Raw genomic sequence first — 14,286 nt, 5'->3', positions numbered from 1 at the left:
ACTATAATGAAACACTGTGAGCATGAGATCTGATTTTGTAAATGACCATCAAGGTGCTATATGGTGGCAGGGGAAATATCCATTGAATTACAGATTTTGTTACTTGGCTTTGATGAGCTTATGATATGCATACCTGAAAACAGTTTAGAAATGTTAGGGGGAAAATGTACAAAAGTAACAATCGAGAAAGGATGCTGGTAGCCATTTATATAGCCATTCAATAATCTACCTTTGTACCTTGTATCTATATCCTCCCCTTTTTCTTTTCAGAGTAGATTCAATAATCTACCTTTTTATTTTTTAAAGAGTAGATTCAATAATTTACCTCTTATCTATATCCTCTTTTTCCTTTTCCTTTTCCTTTCTTTCTTTCTTTCTTTTTTTTTTTTTTTTTTTTTTATTTGGGTAGGGGGAGTAAAAGCTGAAAGATCAGAGAAGCAGAACAGCCAGCCACTAACTTACCTCTACAAAATCCTCAGCCTCAAGAGACAGGTTCCTGTTTCCTCGCGCCTTTCTGTGTCCTGCCATATTACTTCCTGGGATTAAAGGTGTGTGTCACCACTGCCTGGTTCTGTTTCTCTCATGTAGCCCAGTATGGCCTTGAACTCACGGAGATCCAGACAGATCTGTGCCTTCTGAGTGATAGGATTAAAGGTGTGTGTCACCACTGCCTGACCTCTATGTCTAGTTTAGTGGCTGGCTCTGTCCTCTGATCCCCAGGTAAGCTTTATTGGGGTACACAATATATTACCACTGAAGGTAGGCCTTCAGTATAGCTCAGTGGAAGAATATTTGTCAGTCAAGTATGAGAGCCTGGGTTTAATTCAACTGCCATAAAAATAAAAAAAAAATAAGGAAAGGAATCTGCTTACTAGATAGATTTTATAATGCTAAATGGCATTTTGCATATAAAATAAATAATAAGAAAATAAAATGATAGTAACATCTCTCACAGTTGAAAAATATATTAGATTTTATTAAAATCTTTTACATCATTTTCAAAAACTACCATATTATCACAAATGCCATCTACTTGGGTATTCAAACATGCTGCAGTTCATGGTTCTGGCAATTTAATAATCTACTAATATTTCACTTAAAATTGTACAATAGCCAGTGTTCTGCTCTGAGAAATGTTTCTGTCTGTATAAGCTTGCAACCTAAAAATGAAAACAGAATCAAAAAATTTATTCTACATGCATATTTCATAATGTGTTTTATTTGTTGTCATCTTGACCACCTCCACATAATTCATTTATTCATTCATGTGTTTATTAATTCTGTAAAATATTTTGACAACTATTTTGTTTTGATTTTTAGGTACTAAGAGTAATCAGCAAACAACTGACATGACTTCCCCTCCCAAGATGCTTTTTATGTATTTGAGGAGATGAATGGTGAACATGAATAATTCTGTTTCTGAGATCATCTGCCTTTATTTTTACATAATAATGATAAGATTTCATAACGCTCCTATTCAAAGAGACAGGAGCTCACAGTTTTCAGGCCCTTCATGTGGACTATGATGCTTGGATCTTGTCATCCTTTGTGTGGAGTCACATCTTCCTGGCCTTCTTGCACAGGAAGTAGATTAACGCCAGAGCACAGAGCAGGAATGCAGTGCAGAGTGTGAAGTATTTACAGTGAGGACAGTTGTGGGGAAGTCTGTGGGAGGACCAGTCTTGAATTTTCAAAGAGTCCTTAGGTGGAGGAGAGAGGAATGAGGAAATATCAGATAGAAAGATAGACATAGAAGAAAGACAGAGGCAGGGGACAGCTTCAGGAGTGCCCTGGGTCAATATCCAGCCCCCTTTGTTTATCCAAAAGGGCTTTTTAAACAATGCTAAGGGGAGAGGCGAAAGACTTTCCCTTTGCAAGATCTAAGCACAATGTACAGCCAAGTGTAGTTCAAACACCTGGCAACCACACCTGTGACCAAATCATCCCATTATGCAGCCCTGCTGGGTAAAGCAAGCTCAGATTCTCTGACCCTGAGTAAGGCCTCACTAGAGAACTTCTGTGGACCCCCACAATAGTCACATGTGAAAAGCTGTTATGCCCTTCATTTTGGTCTTTCAAGTCAAATTGCTCTCATACTCACTCAGCAGAGCAGTATTTTCTATGTTCACAACCATAAAAATAAAATCAAAACTAGCAAAATTTGTGTATGGCGGATGTGTGTGGTCTATACATACTTGTGTGTGATCATCTACATGCCCCACAAAGCAAAGACCAGAAGAGGATATCAGGTGTCTTCATCTATCACTCTGTTCTATTTCCTTGAGCTAGGATCTCTCACTGAGCCTGGAGCAGAAATGGTGGCCAGCAAACTTCAGTAATCCTCCCTTCTCCACTTCCCGTCCACCCAGCACTGGTATTACAGACACACATGATCATGCCATGCCTTTTATCAGCTCTGTGGATTTGAACTTAGATCCCCACAGTTGTCCAGATGCTCTTATCAGCTAAGTCGTCTTCCCTGCCTCCTCTTTAATATATCTACTTTATATGTGCTCCTGGATTGTTGATGTATAGTGAAGTTATTCTTTATAATTCCATGACCAATGTCAAGCAAACAGCACCACAGTGTGCTAGTAGGTGAACTCAATCTTGTCTTTCTACAAACAGTACATTCCCATAACTGCTCAAATGAACTCTTGTTCATATAGTCTATGTTCCTCCTATAAACCAATGGACATCACAGTTGACTTTGGATTGAAGCTGCATTCTTGTTTACTGTCATGAAAGTAGGTACATATGCTGTTTCAACATTTGTGATCACTTTTGTTTAATTTCCCCATTATTTGTGTTAAACAATTTTAGTTTTCTGTTAATAAAATGCTAGCTTCAATACGTAGATTATTCAGTTTTCTTGGTCACCCAGGAAAACTAATACTCCTTCAACAGCTAGTTACTATGTGTACATGAGTACACACATTTAAACAAAGTTACACATAGTAACTAGCTGTTGAAGGAGTATTAGTTATACACAGGTGCACACATGTCTCATAGGAAAATTATTGTTCTATCATCTCAAATGTGCGTCTCTTGTAGATAATCAAAATTCAAAGCACCTTTCATGCCTTTCAGGCTTTTCAGCCCTTTATCAATGTTTGTCACAAATATTCTTCATGTTTAGAGCTTTTATAAAGTTACTGGTTTGGGTCCATTCAGCTTTAAAATAATTTTTTAAAATAATCTGCAATTCACAGCATCAAGATTTAAACTTTTCCTGTGGTTTCAACCTGTAGGAACACAGTAGTTAAACTTGCTTATACAAATGAACCAAGAAATAGAATAAAGTATCTAGTGACACACTCACTTATGCACTCCACACAATTTCAAGGAAAACACCAAACAATTTGAAAACAAAATTTTATTCAATAAATCATACTGGAAAAACTAAATCACAATAAGGAAAAATGAACTTCAACTCAAATTCCAAACCAAACAAAATGTTAATTTGAGTTGGTCACAAACCTAAATACAAAAGAGTAATAATAATTCTAGACAAGTGAGAAAACATCCTTATACAACTTTATAACAACTTCTAATAGGCAAAGATTTCTAAGCCAAACTTGTGGCAATCCTCCTGCCTCTGCCTCCCAAGAGCCATGGTTACAGGTGTGTACTACTATGCCTGCCTTGTATAATAATAATATATTATGTTCTTCTCACTTTAGCATCTTGACCAGCATTTTGTTGATGGAATTTATCCACAGTGCTACACGCACAGGTGCTTCCTTCCTTTGCAATTCTCTCCAGGGCTGTCCTCTCCAGGACTGTTATCAGGAAGGTATGTTGGATTTCATCAAAAACCTTTTCTATATCTATTGAGAGGATTTTATAGTTGTCTTTATGTCCATCGATATGATTTATTACATTATCGACATATATATTGAATTATCCATGCATCTCCAGAATATACCCAACTTGGTTGTGGTAGATGGTCTTGTTGATATATCAAACCTTGTTGTAAGTATTATAGCATCTATATTCATCATGGATATTGACCTGTAATTTTCTTTGGTTTTTTTTATGTGTCTTTATCTGGTTTTGTATTAGAATACTGGCTTTGTAGAAAAAGTTTGAAAGTGTTACTGTGTTTCTTTTTCTTAACAATTTAAGAAGTATTGGTTATAAGGTATAGTGAGAACAGCAATAGCTACAGAGAGTAAGTAGATGGAGGGAGGGAAGAGCCAGGAGATGGGCATGTGGGCTTTGAAATGTATAGTAATTACTGTGAGTAGGACCGGGACTCTGGAGGCTAAGGACCCTGGTATGCTGATAGGGCCCATGAGTATGTGTGAACAAGGGAGCCCTATGTCCTCCTGGCCAGAAGTAAGGGCAGTAACACCTTTTGTCAGAAAGGAACCCACTTCACAAGTTTCTGGAAAAATGCTGGTTTTTACCAAACAGCCAGAAATCCTCCTACAGTCCAGGTTGAGTTCATATTTGGACATTTGGACTTCCCTTTGAAGTTTGGGGGATCGATGTGTCTTTTTGGTCTGACACTTTTAATTCACAAAGATGCTTTGAATATGTAACACATACATGCAGTTAAGGGTTAGATATGGAGCATTTTAACAGTGGCATGTAAAACAACACCGTATTCTGAAAGTCATGACCAGCAACTAACATACATACATTATACATGCATGTAGCTAAACGGGGGAGATTACTGGGGGGAAAAATGAAAGTGCATCACATAAATGCCAAAAAAGCATTGTGACTAATGGAGACTCCTATTTCTATAAGGGAACTAAGGATATGAAAATAGATAATAGTAGTGCTCTCATCCTTAGAGACTACCTTGGTTTTTTTTTTTTTCACTAGTGCATTTACGTGCAAAAAGCTGTATTTATATGGGTTTATATTAAGTGTGGTTACACACATATAGATACACACACACACACACACACACACACACACACACACACTGAAAGTCACTTTGCAATCTAAATAGTCCTAATACACAGGTAAATCCATAACCTAATAAGGTGACTTTTCACAGTTATAGCGGGTTACAAATGCAGACGCTGCCTGTATAAGCGTTTGTAAGGTGATCATCTTGTCTTAGTATCAAAGTGAAATGTTACAGGATCACGGGGCAGACGAATTCATCTTAATCCACCTTTGAACCTTGCAAAATGTGTCCTGTAGGCTAAATTACATCAGCTCACTGAGCTCTTTCCTTTAAAGTGACAGCGATCTGTGCGCAGCTGTCCCCACAAATTACATAACTCCCGGCAGCAGACCTTCCTCAGGAAGCGGACAGGAAGGGGCGGAGCCCACGCAGCCCCGCGCCGCGAGGGAGGGAGCGGCAGCCGGTGGCCGCTGGCAGGGCAAGGGGGAGCGGGTGGCCACGTCGTCCCGGCACGGCCCGACCTGGCTCGGGAGTGCGCGGAGCTGCGGAGACCCTGGGCCGGGTGGGACAACGCCATGGTCCCCGCCGACGTCCCGTCCGCCCTGGCGCTCAGCGCTGTGGGCCCCGCGGCCGCCACCCCGTACGGTGTCTTCTGCAAGGGGCTCTCCCGGACCCTGCTGGCCTTCTTCGAGCTGGCCTGGCAGCTGCGCATGAACTTCCCGTACTTCTACATCGCGGGCTCGGTGATCCTCAACATCCGCCTGCAGGTACACATTTAGGGCCGCGCCTGCCGGGCCGGGCCTCCGGGGGCCCCCGCAAGATGGCCGCCCCGCGCGCGGCGCCGCCGAGACGCGCGAGAAGAGCGCGCAGACTCGCGGGAGCGCGCTCAGGCGCGACCCGCCCCCGGCCGCCCCTTCCCGGGATCTGGAGGTGGGGGAAGCTTGCAGAGTCTGTTAGGAGCCGAGACGTTCCAGGAGCGGAGAAGCTGGGACCCGAGGAAGTATCCGAGGAATACACGTCCGCAAACCCCTGGGGAATCTTAGCATCTGACGGAGGGCACAGGCTGCGTTATGAGACAGGAACACTAAGTTTCTCCAGAACACAGATTCACAACAAACTTAGGTTCTGAATTGATCTTGGATCCTTGAGTCAGAGGCCCTTTGCTTGTCGGGAATGTGATCTGAAAAGGATGTATCTCTTCCTCCCACAAGAGGATACATTGAAGCTGGGGGTCAAAGCCGGACTACACGAAAGCTTGTTCCCAGTGCAAACACAACAGCGGGATTTTGAACAAATGGTGGCAGAGTGTGGGGATATCCCTGTCAGAGAGACAGTTGGAGCCAAAGAAAAGGAAGTTCAGTCGTGGCAGGAAAATGGACTGTTCTCTCATAGTCATGCAAATGGACCAAATATGCCTTTTTCCTTTAAAGGGAGTACTTAATTCTTGTTACAGAGTAAAATGCAGATGTTACAAACCTTGTGAAAATACAGTTGACAAGTGGGAAGACAAGAAAGTAAATGGAATGGCGGAGCCCTTGTGGAGGGGGACAGTACTCTTGAGAGTGACTAGGACGTTTTGTGGATTATGGACAACCATAAAGTTTCTAACTGCTAAACAGACGGGGGTAACCACATGAAGTAAACAGGAAATGCCCAAAGATGGAGTGTTCTGAATGTCCAAAACAGAGCAAATACCTGGTGTGTGTGAATGTATGCTAGAGATTTTTCCAAGTCTGGGGTGAGTTAGTACTTACATTTTATTTTAAAATTAAAACTGAAGGCATAAACCCCATGAGAAATAAAATATAGTCATAAATTATGCTGCCCTACCTCGTGTGACTGATACTGTACCTGTAATATAAGTACTTGCTTAACAAATGATTATGTAACACTGGGGAACTTGAAGAGGAAAAGGATGTAATATAATGATGGAAAGTTCATCAAGAACTATTACAGAGGGCTGGAGATTTGGTTCAGTTGGAGAGTATTGCCTAGCATGCACAAGGCTCTGTGTTTGATCCCCAACACTACAAAAAAGATCTAATATATTAAAAGCAGCATAAACTACAATTAGGAAAACCAATGCAGAAACACATAAGAGTTAAAAGAGTTATTTCTGAAGAAAAGAAATGAAAATAGGAAGAGGAAAAGCAAGAGTTTGTTCTTTTTTGTTATTAATCTAACACTATTGTGTGATTCATTTTTAACCATGTATATGATTTTCTTCAATTAAAATCTAATTTAAAATATTTCATTTTAAAAATTTCCCCAGGTAATATCTCCCACAGGTTAAATGACACAGAAAGCTCATGGGATTGAAATTGTAAATCATACAGGACTGTTAGTGCTTGATACTATTAATATGGAAGTATTCTGCCTACTCAAGCTTGGAAATAATTTCATTTCTACTTGTGATTTTCCTTACATATAAATGTAATTGTATTCTTTCAAAACTCACGTAAGATGAATATATACTGTTACAGGCTCGACGTGCAAGCGTAACTGTCTGAGTTATTTCCTCACCATGAGCACCTGTGAAGATGGGGCATGCTGTTTTAAAACCCCTCTGCTGGATTTGTCAGCAGATTGCCAGTTTCCAGGCTTTTCTAGGGAAATCTCACGGTGCTCAAAGATAACTGAAAGGATCCAGTGAGAGCCAGTCATAATAGTGCACATCCGTTATCCCAGAGGTTATCAGGTTGAGTTGAGACATCATGTGTTCAAGGACAGCCTGGACCACGTGATGAAAAATCTGCCCCAAAAAAACAAAAGCAGAAGAATCCAGTGATGAACAAAACTTTAGAAGAAAATTCAATATCTCCTCATTACTGTAATTCTAGAAAAGCTTGTGAACCTAAAAGCTTCACTTTTGTTATTGTATTTTGTTGTTATTTTTTTTCTTTTTTTAATTTTTCTTTGGTTTTGTGTTGTTTTTGTTTAACAAGATTGCTCAGGAATTTGCTGTGTAGCCTAGGCTAGCTGAGAACTCATGATCCCCTGACATGTGCCAACAGGCTTTACTCTTGCCTAGTGACATTTTAAATGTCACAGGAGTCCCAAGGCTGTATGCCAAAGATTTCTGTTGCTAAAGTTTTAATCTAAATGAGTGCTTGAGGGGAAAATAGTCAATGTTTAATTGATAAAGAAATGTACCTGATGTTTTAAAGTATCAGAAAAATTCAACTATAATAGGACAGATAAGAGTGACCACAGAGCGAAAGAGCTGGAGACATAGTTTAGTCAGTAAAGTACGTTCTGTAAAAGCTTGAAGACCTAAGTTTGATCCCCAGAAGCTTCATAAGTAAGCCAGGCTTGGTAGTGTGCCTGCAGTCACAGTGCCAAGGAGAGGCAGAAGTGGGTCCTTGGGGCTCTCTAGCCAGCCATGCTAGCCTACTTGGCAAGTTCAAGGACATTGAACGTCACTGTCTTTAACAATAAGGTGAACAGTGCCTGAAGAATTATACTCAGTATTGAACCTTTAGCTGCCTCCTAGATCTTCCTACTTGATATCCTCCTTTTATTTATTTTTTTAGATCCACTGAGTCCAATTCATGTTACCTATATATTCAAGGATGTTGGGTCATTCATCCACATTCCTAAAGAAAAGTGACAATAGCTATCTGCCTATAGCTCCTCAGCTGGGGATTGGGCCTTAGGATTCCCTCTTTATTCCATGATGGAATCTTTGAACTGGCCTGATCTTGTGCTGGTCTAATGTAATTAATTGTAGTTCAAGTGTGCAATCACCATGTGATATCTAAAAGTTTGCACTCTTTCTCATCCTACCTTTTACATTCTTTCCTTCTCCTCCATGTTGATTTTTTAAACCTATCTGTCAAGTTGAGGTGGAGAATAACAGTGATATTCTTCTTTTTATTCATTTTTGTCTTGTTATCACTAATTCAGTGTAAAAATAGATTGTATTATTTTATGATTCTAATATCAGCTTCTGTCTTGACTCTATGCTATAATTAATTTGAGAACTTTAGAAAAAATATTAGGCATGGCATTACATACCTGTAATTCTAGTTAGTACTCAAGAGGCTGAGTCAAGAAGATTTTGAGTTTGAGCCTAGCTGAAATTATGTAGTGAATATTGGGCTACCCTGAGCCACATGATAAGAACCCATCTCAATATGCATTTCCTGTGAGCTTCCTCAAAACATTTTTATTTCATTAGTGTGGAGTACACTGACAAAATTCTGAGAGTTTATTGATGTATGCCTCACAAAACCTGTCAGGCCTACATGCAAAGGAATTCTAGTCCCAGGATTTGGAAAGAGCAAGACAATCCTAGATTTCATGGTATGGAAATCAAGAGACCTAGAAGTTACTAATACTTTAGAAATACTCTGAAGGCCACCAGAAAAAGAGTCATCATTTTTAGGCATGGTTTAAAAGAGACCAAAACATGAGACTTAATGTTTTTTTAAAAATAAGAAAATAAGTCCAGTGATACTCACTGAAGAACATTTATGTTCATAGTTACATTAAAGATGTACTCTATGAAGAAAACATTGAGAATTATAAAATCATATCTATCATACTATTGAGAAATAAAAATCCAGCTGAATATTTACATTTTTTAAAGGTCTATGTAACTATAGATATTATTTATAATCCTGTGATGAACTACCTTTTATATTTCCTTTAAAATATCAAACGGTTGAGCTTTGTACGATGGAGAAATTGTTACTGTATATCTAAGTATAATGTGTATTATTATAAAATGTTTGTAAAGGTAACTTGATTAAATTAATCTTTATGCTAGAGTTACAATCAAAATAATTAGTCTAAGCATCTAATGATAGCTCTAGTTAAAATCAGAATACTTGGCTGGAGAGATGGCTCAGCTGTTAAGAGCACTTGCTACTCTTACAGAGGACTCAGGTTCTCATCTAATATCACATAGTGGTTTACAACAATCTGTAACCCCAGTTGCAGTGGATCTGATACCCTCTTCTAGCCTCCAGAGGAACCAAGAATAAACATGTTGCACATACATGCAGGCAAATTAAAAATCAGAAAACAGATGATAATTGATTTCATGATGTACTGGGCTAAAAAACAAATAGCACTTCTCACCAAGGAATAGTTATAAAGTACTTGTGGAAATCCACTCTGACCTAATTAATACAAAACATAATGGGAAGTTAAAAAAAATGTAACAAATACTTTATCTCTGAATGATCTTATCACCTTTTCTCACACATCTCAGTATTCCATTTGAATTACACAGCCTTTTAAGTCACTCCTCTCTCTCTCTCTCTCTCTCTCTCTCTCTCTCTCTCTCTCTCTCTCTCTCTCTCTCTCTCTCTCTGTCTCTCTCTTGTGTGCATGTGTGATATTCCAGTAAAGTGATTTGATGAACTTCATGTTTGCCTCTTTCTGTCTCCCTCAACACTTCAGGCACTCATCTTTAAGACTCCCAATGTTCTCAGTGGCCAACAGTGCCCAGTGGCAAGTGTTCCCAACCCACAACACCCTCATGTCCTATCAATAGCAAGAAGTTCGTGAGGAAATATGCCCAATTCTTGTTAATTGCACTTAGATGCTGACCTTAGCAACTTTTCGTTTGATAGACAATAACTTGAAGCCTTTTGGAATTTTTTAGTTGTAAGAGATCCTAAATGTTTAAGGGTGAATCTTAACCCAAAGAGCAATGCCAGAGACCAGGACCAAAATGTGAAGTGTCATATTCATCTCCCACATATGAAGGGTATTTACCCAACTTAGTCAATACCATCTACAAATACTCCTCTTGTGCTTCATTGTAATTTTTTGTTTCACTTTGAATAGCATGCCTCTTTCATTTTCAAAACAAAGAGCTACAATTTTTCCTCAATTTCTCGAAGGATGGGATGGCTAGTGGTAATTGTCAGTTTGACAGATCTAGTATCACCTAGGAGATGGACCTCGGGGTATGGCTGTGGGGATTATCTTGATATTAATTGATGTGGGAATAACTGTCCTAATTGGGGGTGGGACCATTCCCTGGACAGGGGATCCTGGGCTGTGTGCATGGAAGAAGGGAGCTGAACAACAGTTGAATTCAGCTCTTTGTTTCCCAGTTGTGGGTCTGATGTCATCCCCTGCTTCAAACCCCTGCCACTTGTTTTTCCTGCCATGATGGACTGTGCCTTGAACTGTGATCTAAGATAAAGCCTGTCTCCTTTAAGTTGTTCCATCAGAGTTTTTTTTATCACAGAAAAGGGGAAACAAAATTAAGACAGGAAAATATTCTTCACTAGCTCTTCCTCACAACAGACTTCAGGTGGAGCTCGCCTAGCTTAGAAGGGCAGGCTCCCCAGTGGCAGGGAGTTTAGGGTTAGAATGAGAGCAACTAGGCATCTTCTTAGTCTCAGATAATGTATTAGTTTTGTCATAACACACACAGGGGGGGGAAGAGAACCTAGAAAAACTGTAAAATGAGATTTGATATACAAGGAGTCAAAAAGGATTGCTTGTGTGTTTCTCAAATGCATTTAACAGAATTTCAGATAAATTTTCTTGTGAATATTATTCTTAAGAAATAGATGGGTAGCATATTACCTGTTGTCTAAAATTGGGAGAATTTGGAAGGCCTTTGTCATAATGTCAACAACCATCAAAAGGGTCTAGTGAGATTTTGCAAGGAAAAGTCACCTAAAAAGTAGCATATGACTTACTTGAGACAAATCTGTAAACCATTCTTAGAAGTCAGTACAGATACAGGTTTTTATCTGGTATATGTATCCAGAAATACTCAAGAAAGCATGCCTTTGTGTCCCTGATACCTTTAGAACTTGGCATCAGAGTTTACCCAATTCCATCAGCATACTCAAGGTATTCCTCTCCTGTCAACTGCCTACCTCTGTGGATGGAAAGAAGAAATCATCACAAAATAAATTCTCAAAATGAACATTTATTTGTCAGGTAAGAGGTTAGTAGTGAAAAATAAGTAATGATTTCCCTCTTTCACCAACATTTTGGTCAATCATTCCAGGTTGCATGCATTGGCCTGGGGTTACATATATTGACAGAGGGTCTGATGCTGCTGAGGCTGTCAGGAAGGTGACAGATGGAGATAGAGGAGGCACAGGGCTAGAGCTCACTTGTCATTCAAACATGTGGAGAACAAACCATTCATTGCAATAACATATCCTATGGCCTGGGTTCATTTACTAGTATTTTGCCATTCTTCTACTGTCAAGAATAAGACCTGTTCTTTATACTTCTCTCTCCTAAAGTTTGCTTAAGTGTAGGTTATTGCTAGCTATACATTAGCTCACTTACCCCAAAAACCATTTCATTAGAATCAAAAGTTGATCACATGTGTACTTAATTAGCTTCTCTTGATTACCAAATTTCAGTAACACTAAATACTAAATAAAATAAAAATAAATTCTTCAAAATAAAAATGAGGACAACATCTAAGGCTAACCTGTACTCAACTGAATTTACACATTACGTTTTCCAAGGCAAGATGATTAAAATACAATTCATAAAATAACATATTTTGTTTTATAAAGTACAGATTACTAATAAATGTGTGCTATATTATTAAAGCAATCATCAACATCATTCTTATCACATATATAGAAGAACTACATAGCTCAGAGGTAGTTGGGTGGAAAATGTGAATAGTTCTACCATTACCTTTCTTATAACTCCACCGAGCCAAACTGACGTGTATATCATCATTTCATTGCAGCTTGTTGTTTTACCTTAAAACTATATAGACTAAACAAAAGTATACTGTGTATAATGTCTTATCTGTATAATGTTATAATTACTACTGTCACAGTGAAAATGTTACAGTAAATTTCCCCCACTCTCTTATTTGGAGTTTACAGCTATTGTTTCTACACTTAAATTGCAGCATTATAAGTACATCTACACATCCACAGTACCCTTTAAACTTGCCATGTATCATAAACTGCTTTCTTTATCTTCTCTCTTCATATAATATCAGTGTCTTGTGCTAAGAACTCTGGTAATCAGATTGCAATGAAGTGTGTACACAAATACATTTCATTCTCTACAGGACATGTTACCTTGTAGTACCAACATAAATGTGATTCTGAAGTAAAGGTTAATTTATTTTTAGATAGACCATAAACAAGACCATAACATGATAGACATACTGATTTCTGCCACTGTGAACATACTGCCAGTGTATATGCTGCTCTAGAATTTAGAAAAATTACCAAGTTTGTAGAAACAGCAAAAATAATTTTAACTTGGGAATTCACATGAAGATTAATGTTTCCCACTGTAAGCATAAGGTCATCCCTATTTTCATATGACCTTCTTATTCCATAAGTATCGACAAATGCTTTAATAACAAAGATATACTTGTCTTTTCGTTTAAGAAAAATGAGAAGTGAGACATGGTGGTGCAAGTCTTCAATTCTAGAATGTGTGAGGCAGGTGGATCTCTATGAGATCAAAGCCAGCCTGGTCTACGTAGCAAGTTCCAGGCCATTAAGTTTCTATATCAAAAGGAAAATAACACTTAAGAATTTAAGCTGTGGGAGCTGGAAAGATGGCTCAGCCATTAAGAGCACTTCTCTGGCAGGACCTAGGTTTAGTTCCCAGGACCCATATAGTCACTCACAATGACCTGTAACTCTAGTTCCAGGGAATTCAACACCGTCTTCTGACCTATGTGGACTGTGGACACCAGACACAGACATGCATGCAGACAAAATACTCATACACATAAATAAATCTGAAAAACCAAAGGAAAGCTTTTTTAAATAATTTAAGCTGTGAGATGTTTTTTCTCTTTAGGATTTCTTAATCTCTTATCAACATTTTGCCCATCTTCTGCCTGTTCTGGCTTACGAGTTACCTGGATATTATGAACCTTCCCTGTGAATTATAATTACATACCTTTTGCCTGTAAAATTAACTATTTGATTTCCTTTAAAATGTTTGAGACTATTAGTTTTTATTACCAATGCTGTAAACAGACAACAAAAAAAGATAGGTTTGTGTTTTATAGCCTGACTGTGTGCAAATTGTCACAAAATGCAGTATGTTCAAGGAACTATTCGTGTATGTTTAGCAGTACTTAAAAGACCCCAGCAGAAGAACAGTGACCTTCCAAGGCTCCTTATTAAGTTATTCACTTAGTAAAGACTTTGGAGAATCTGTGAAGGGAGAGGATCATCTCTTGCAGCTGGCTTTTAAGATGTTGAAGGGCCCTCACTACTGTCTGCTGAAGCTTACTATTTCCCAGGATCAGAATAAATGAATGACTTAAAGGAAAGGTAATTAATGTTAACAGAACAAACTTAATTGACCTGTTTGATGGAAAATAAAAAAAAATAACCAACGTGCCACCTGCATGAAAAAAGCTGTGAATTATGAAGAGAATGAGGAAAGACAACAGCATTTTCACAGCCTTCTTGTGGACCTTAGTTCTGGAAACG

At 38.6% G+C, this 14,286-nt stretch overlaps 1 protein-coding gene across 1 annotated transcript; it reads left to right on the top strand.

Moving 5' to 3' along the window:
* Positions 1 to 5,264: 5,264 nt before the first annotated feature.
* Smim10l1 (small integral membrane protein 10 like 1) lies at positions 5,265 to 10,242 on the top strand. Its single transcript, XM_028894472.2, has one exon. The coding sequence runs from the start codon at positions 5,443 to 5,445 to the stop codon at positions 5,644 to 5,646; it is 204 nt and encodes a 67-aa protein (XP_028750305.1). The 5' UTR covers positions 5,265 to 5,442; the 3' UTR covers positions 5,647 to 10,242.
* Positions 10,243 to 14,286: the final 4,044 nt, after the last annotated feature.

This window comes from Peromyscus leucopus, chromosome 3 (genome assembly GCF_004664715.2).
Source record: "Peromyscus leucopus breed LL Stock chromosome 3, UCI_PerLeu_2.1, whole genome shotgun sequence".
NCBI classification, from domain to species: domain Eukaryota; kingdom Metazoa; phylum Chordata; class Mammalia; order Rodentia; family Cricetidae; genus Peromyscus; species Peromyscus leucopus.
The sequence above is the reverse complement of the archived record's forward strand: the minus strand, read 5'-3'. Positions and strand labels throughout refer to the sequence as shown.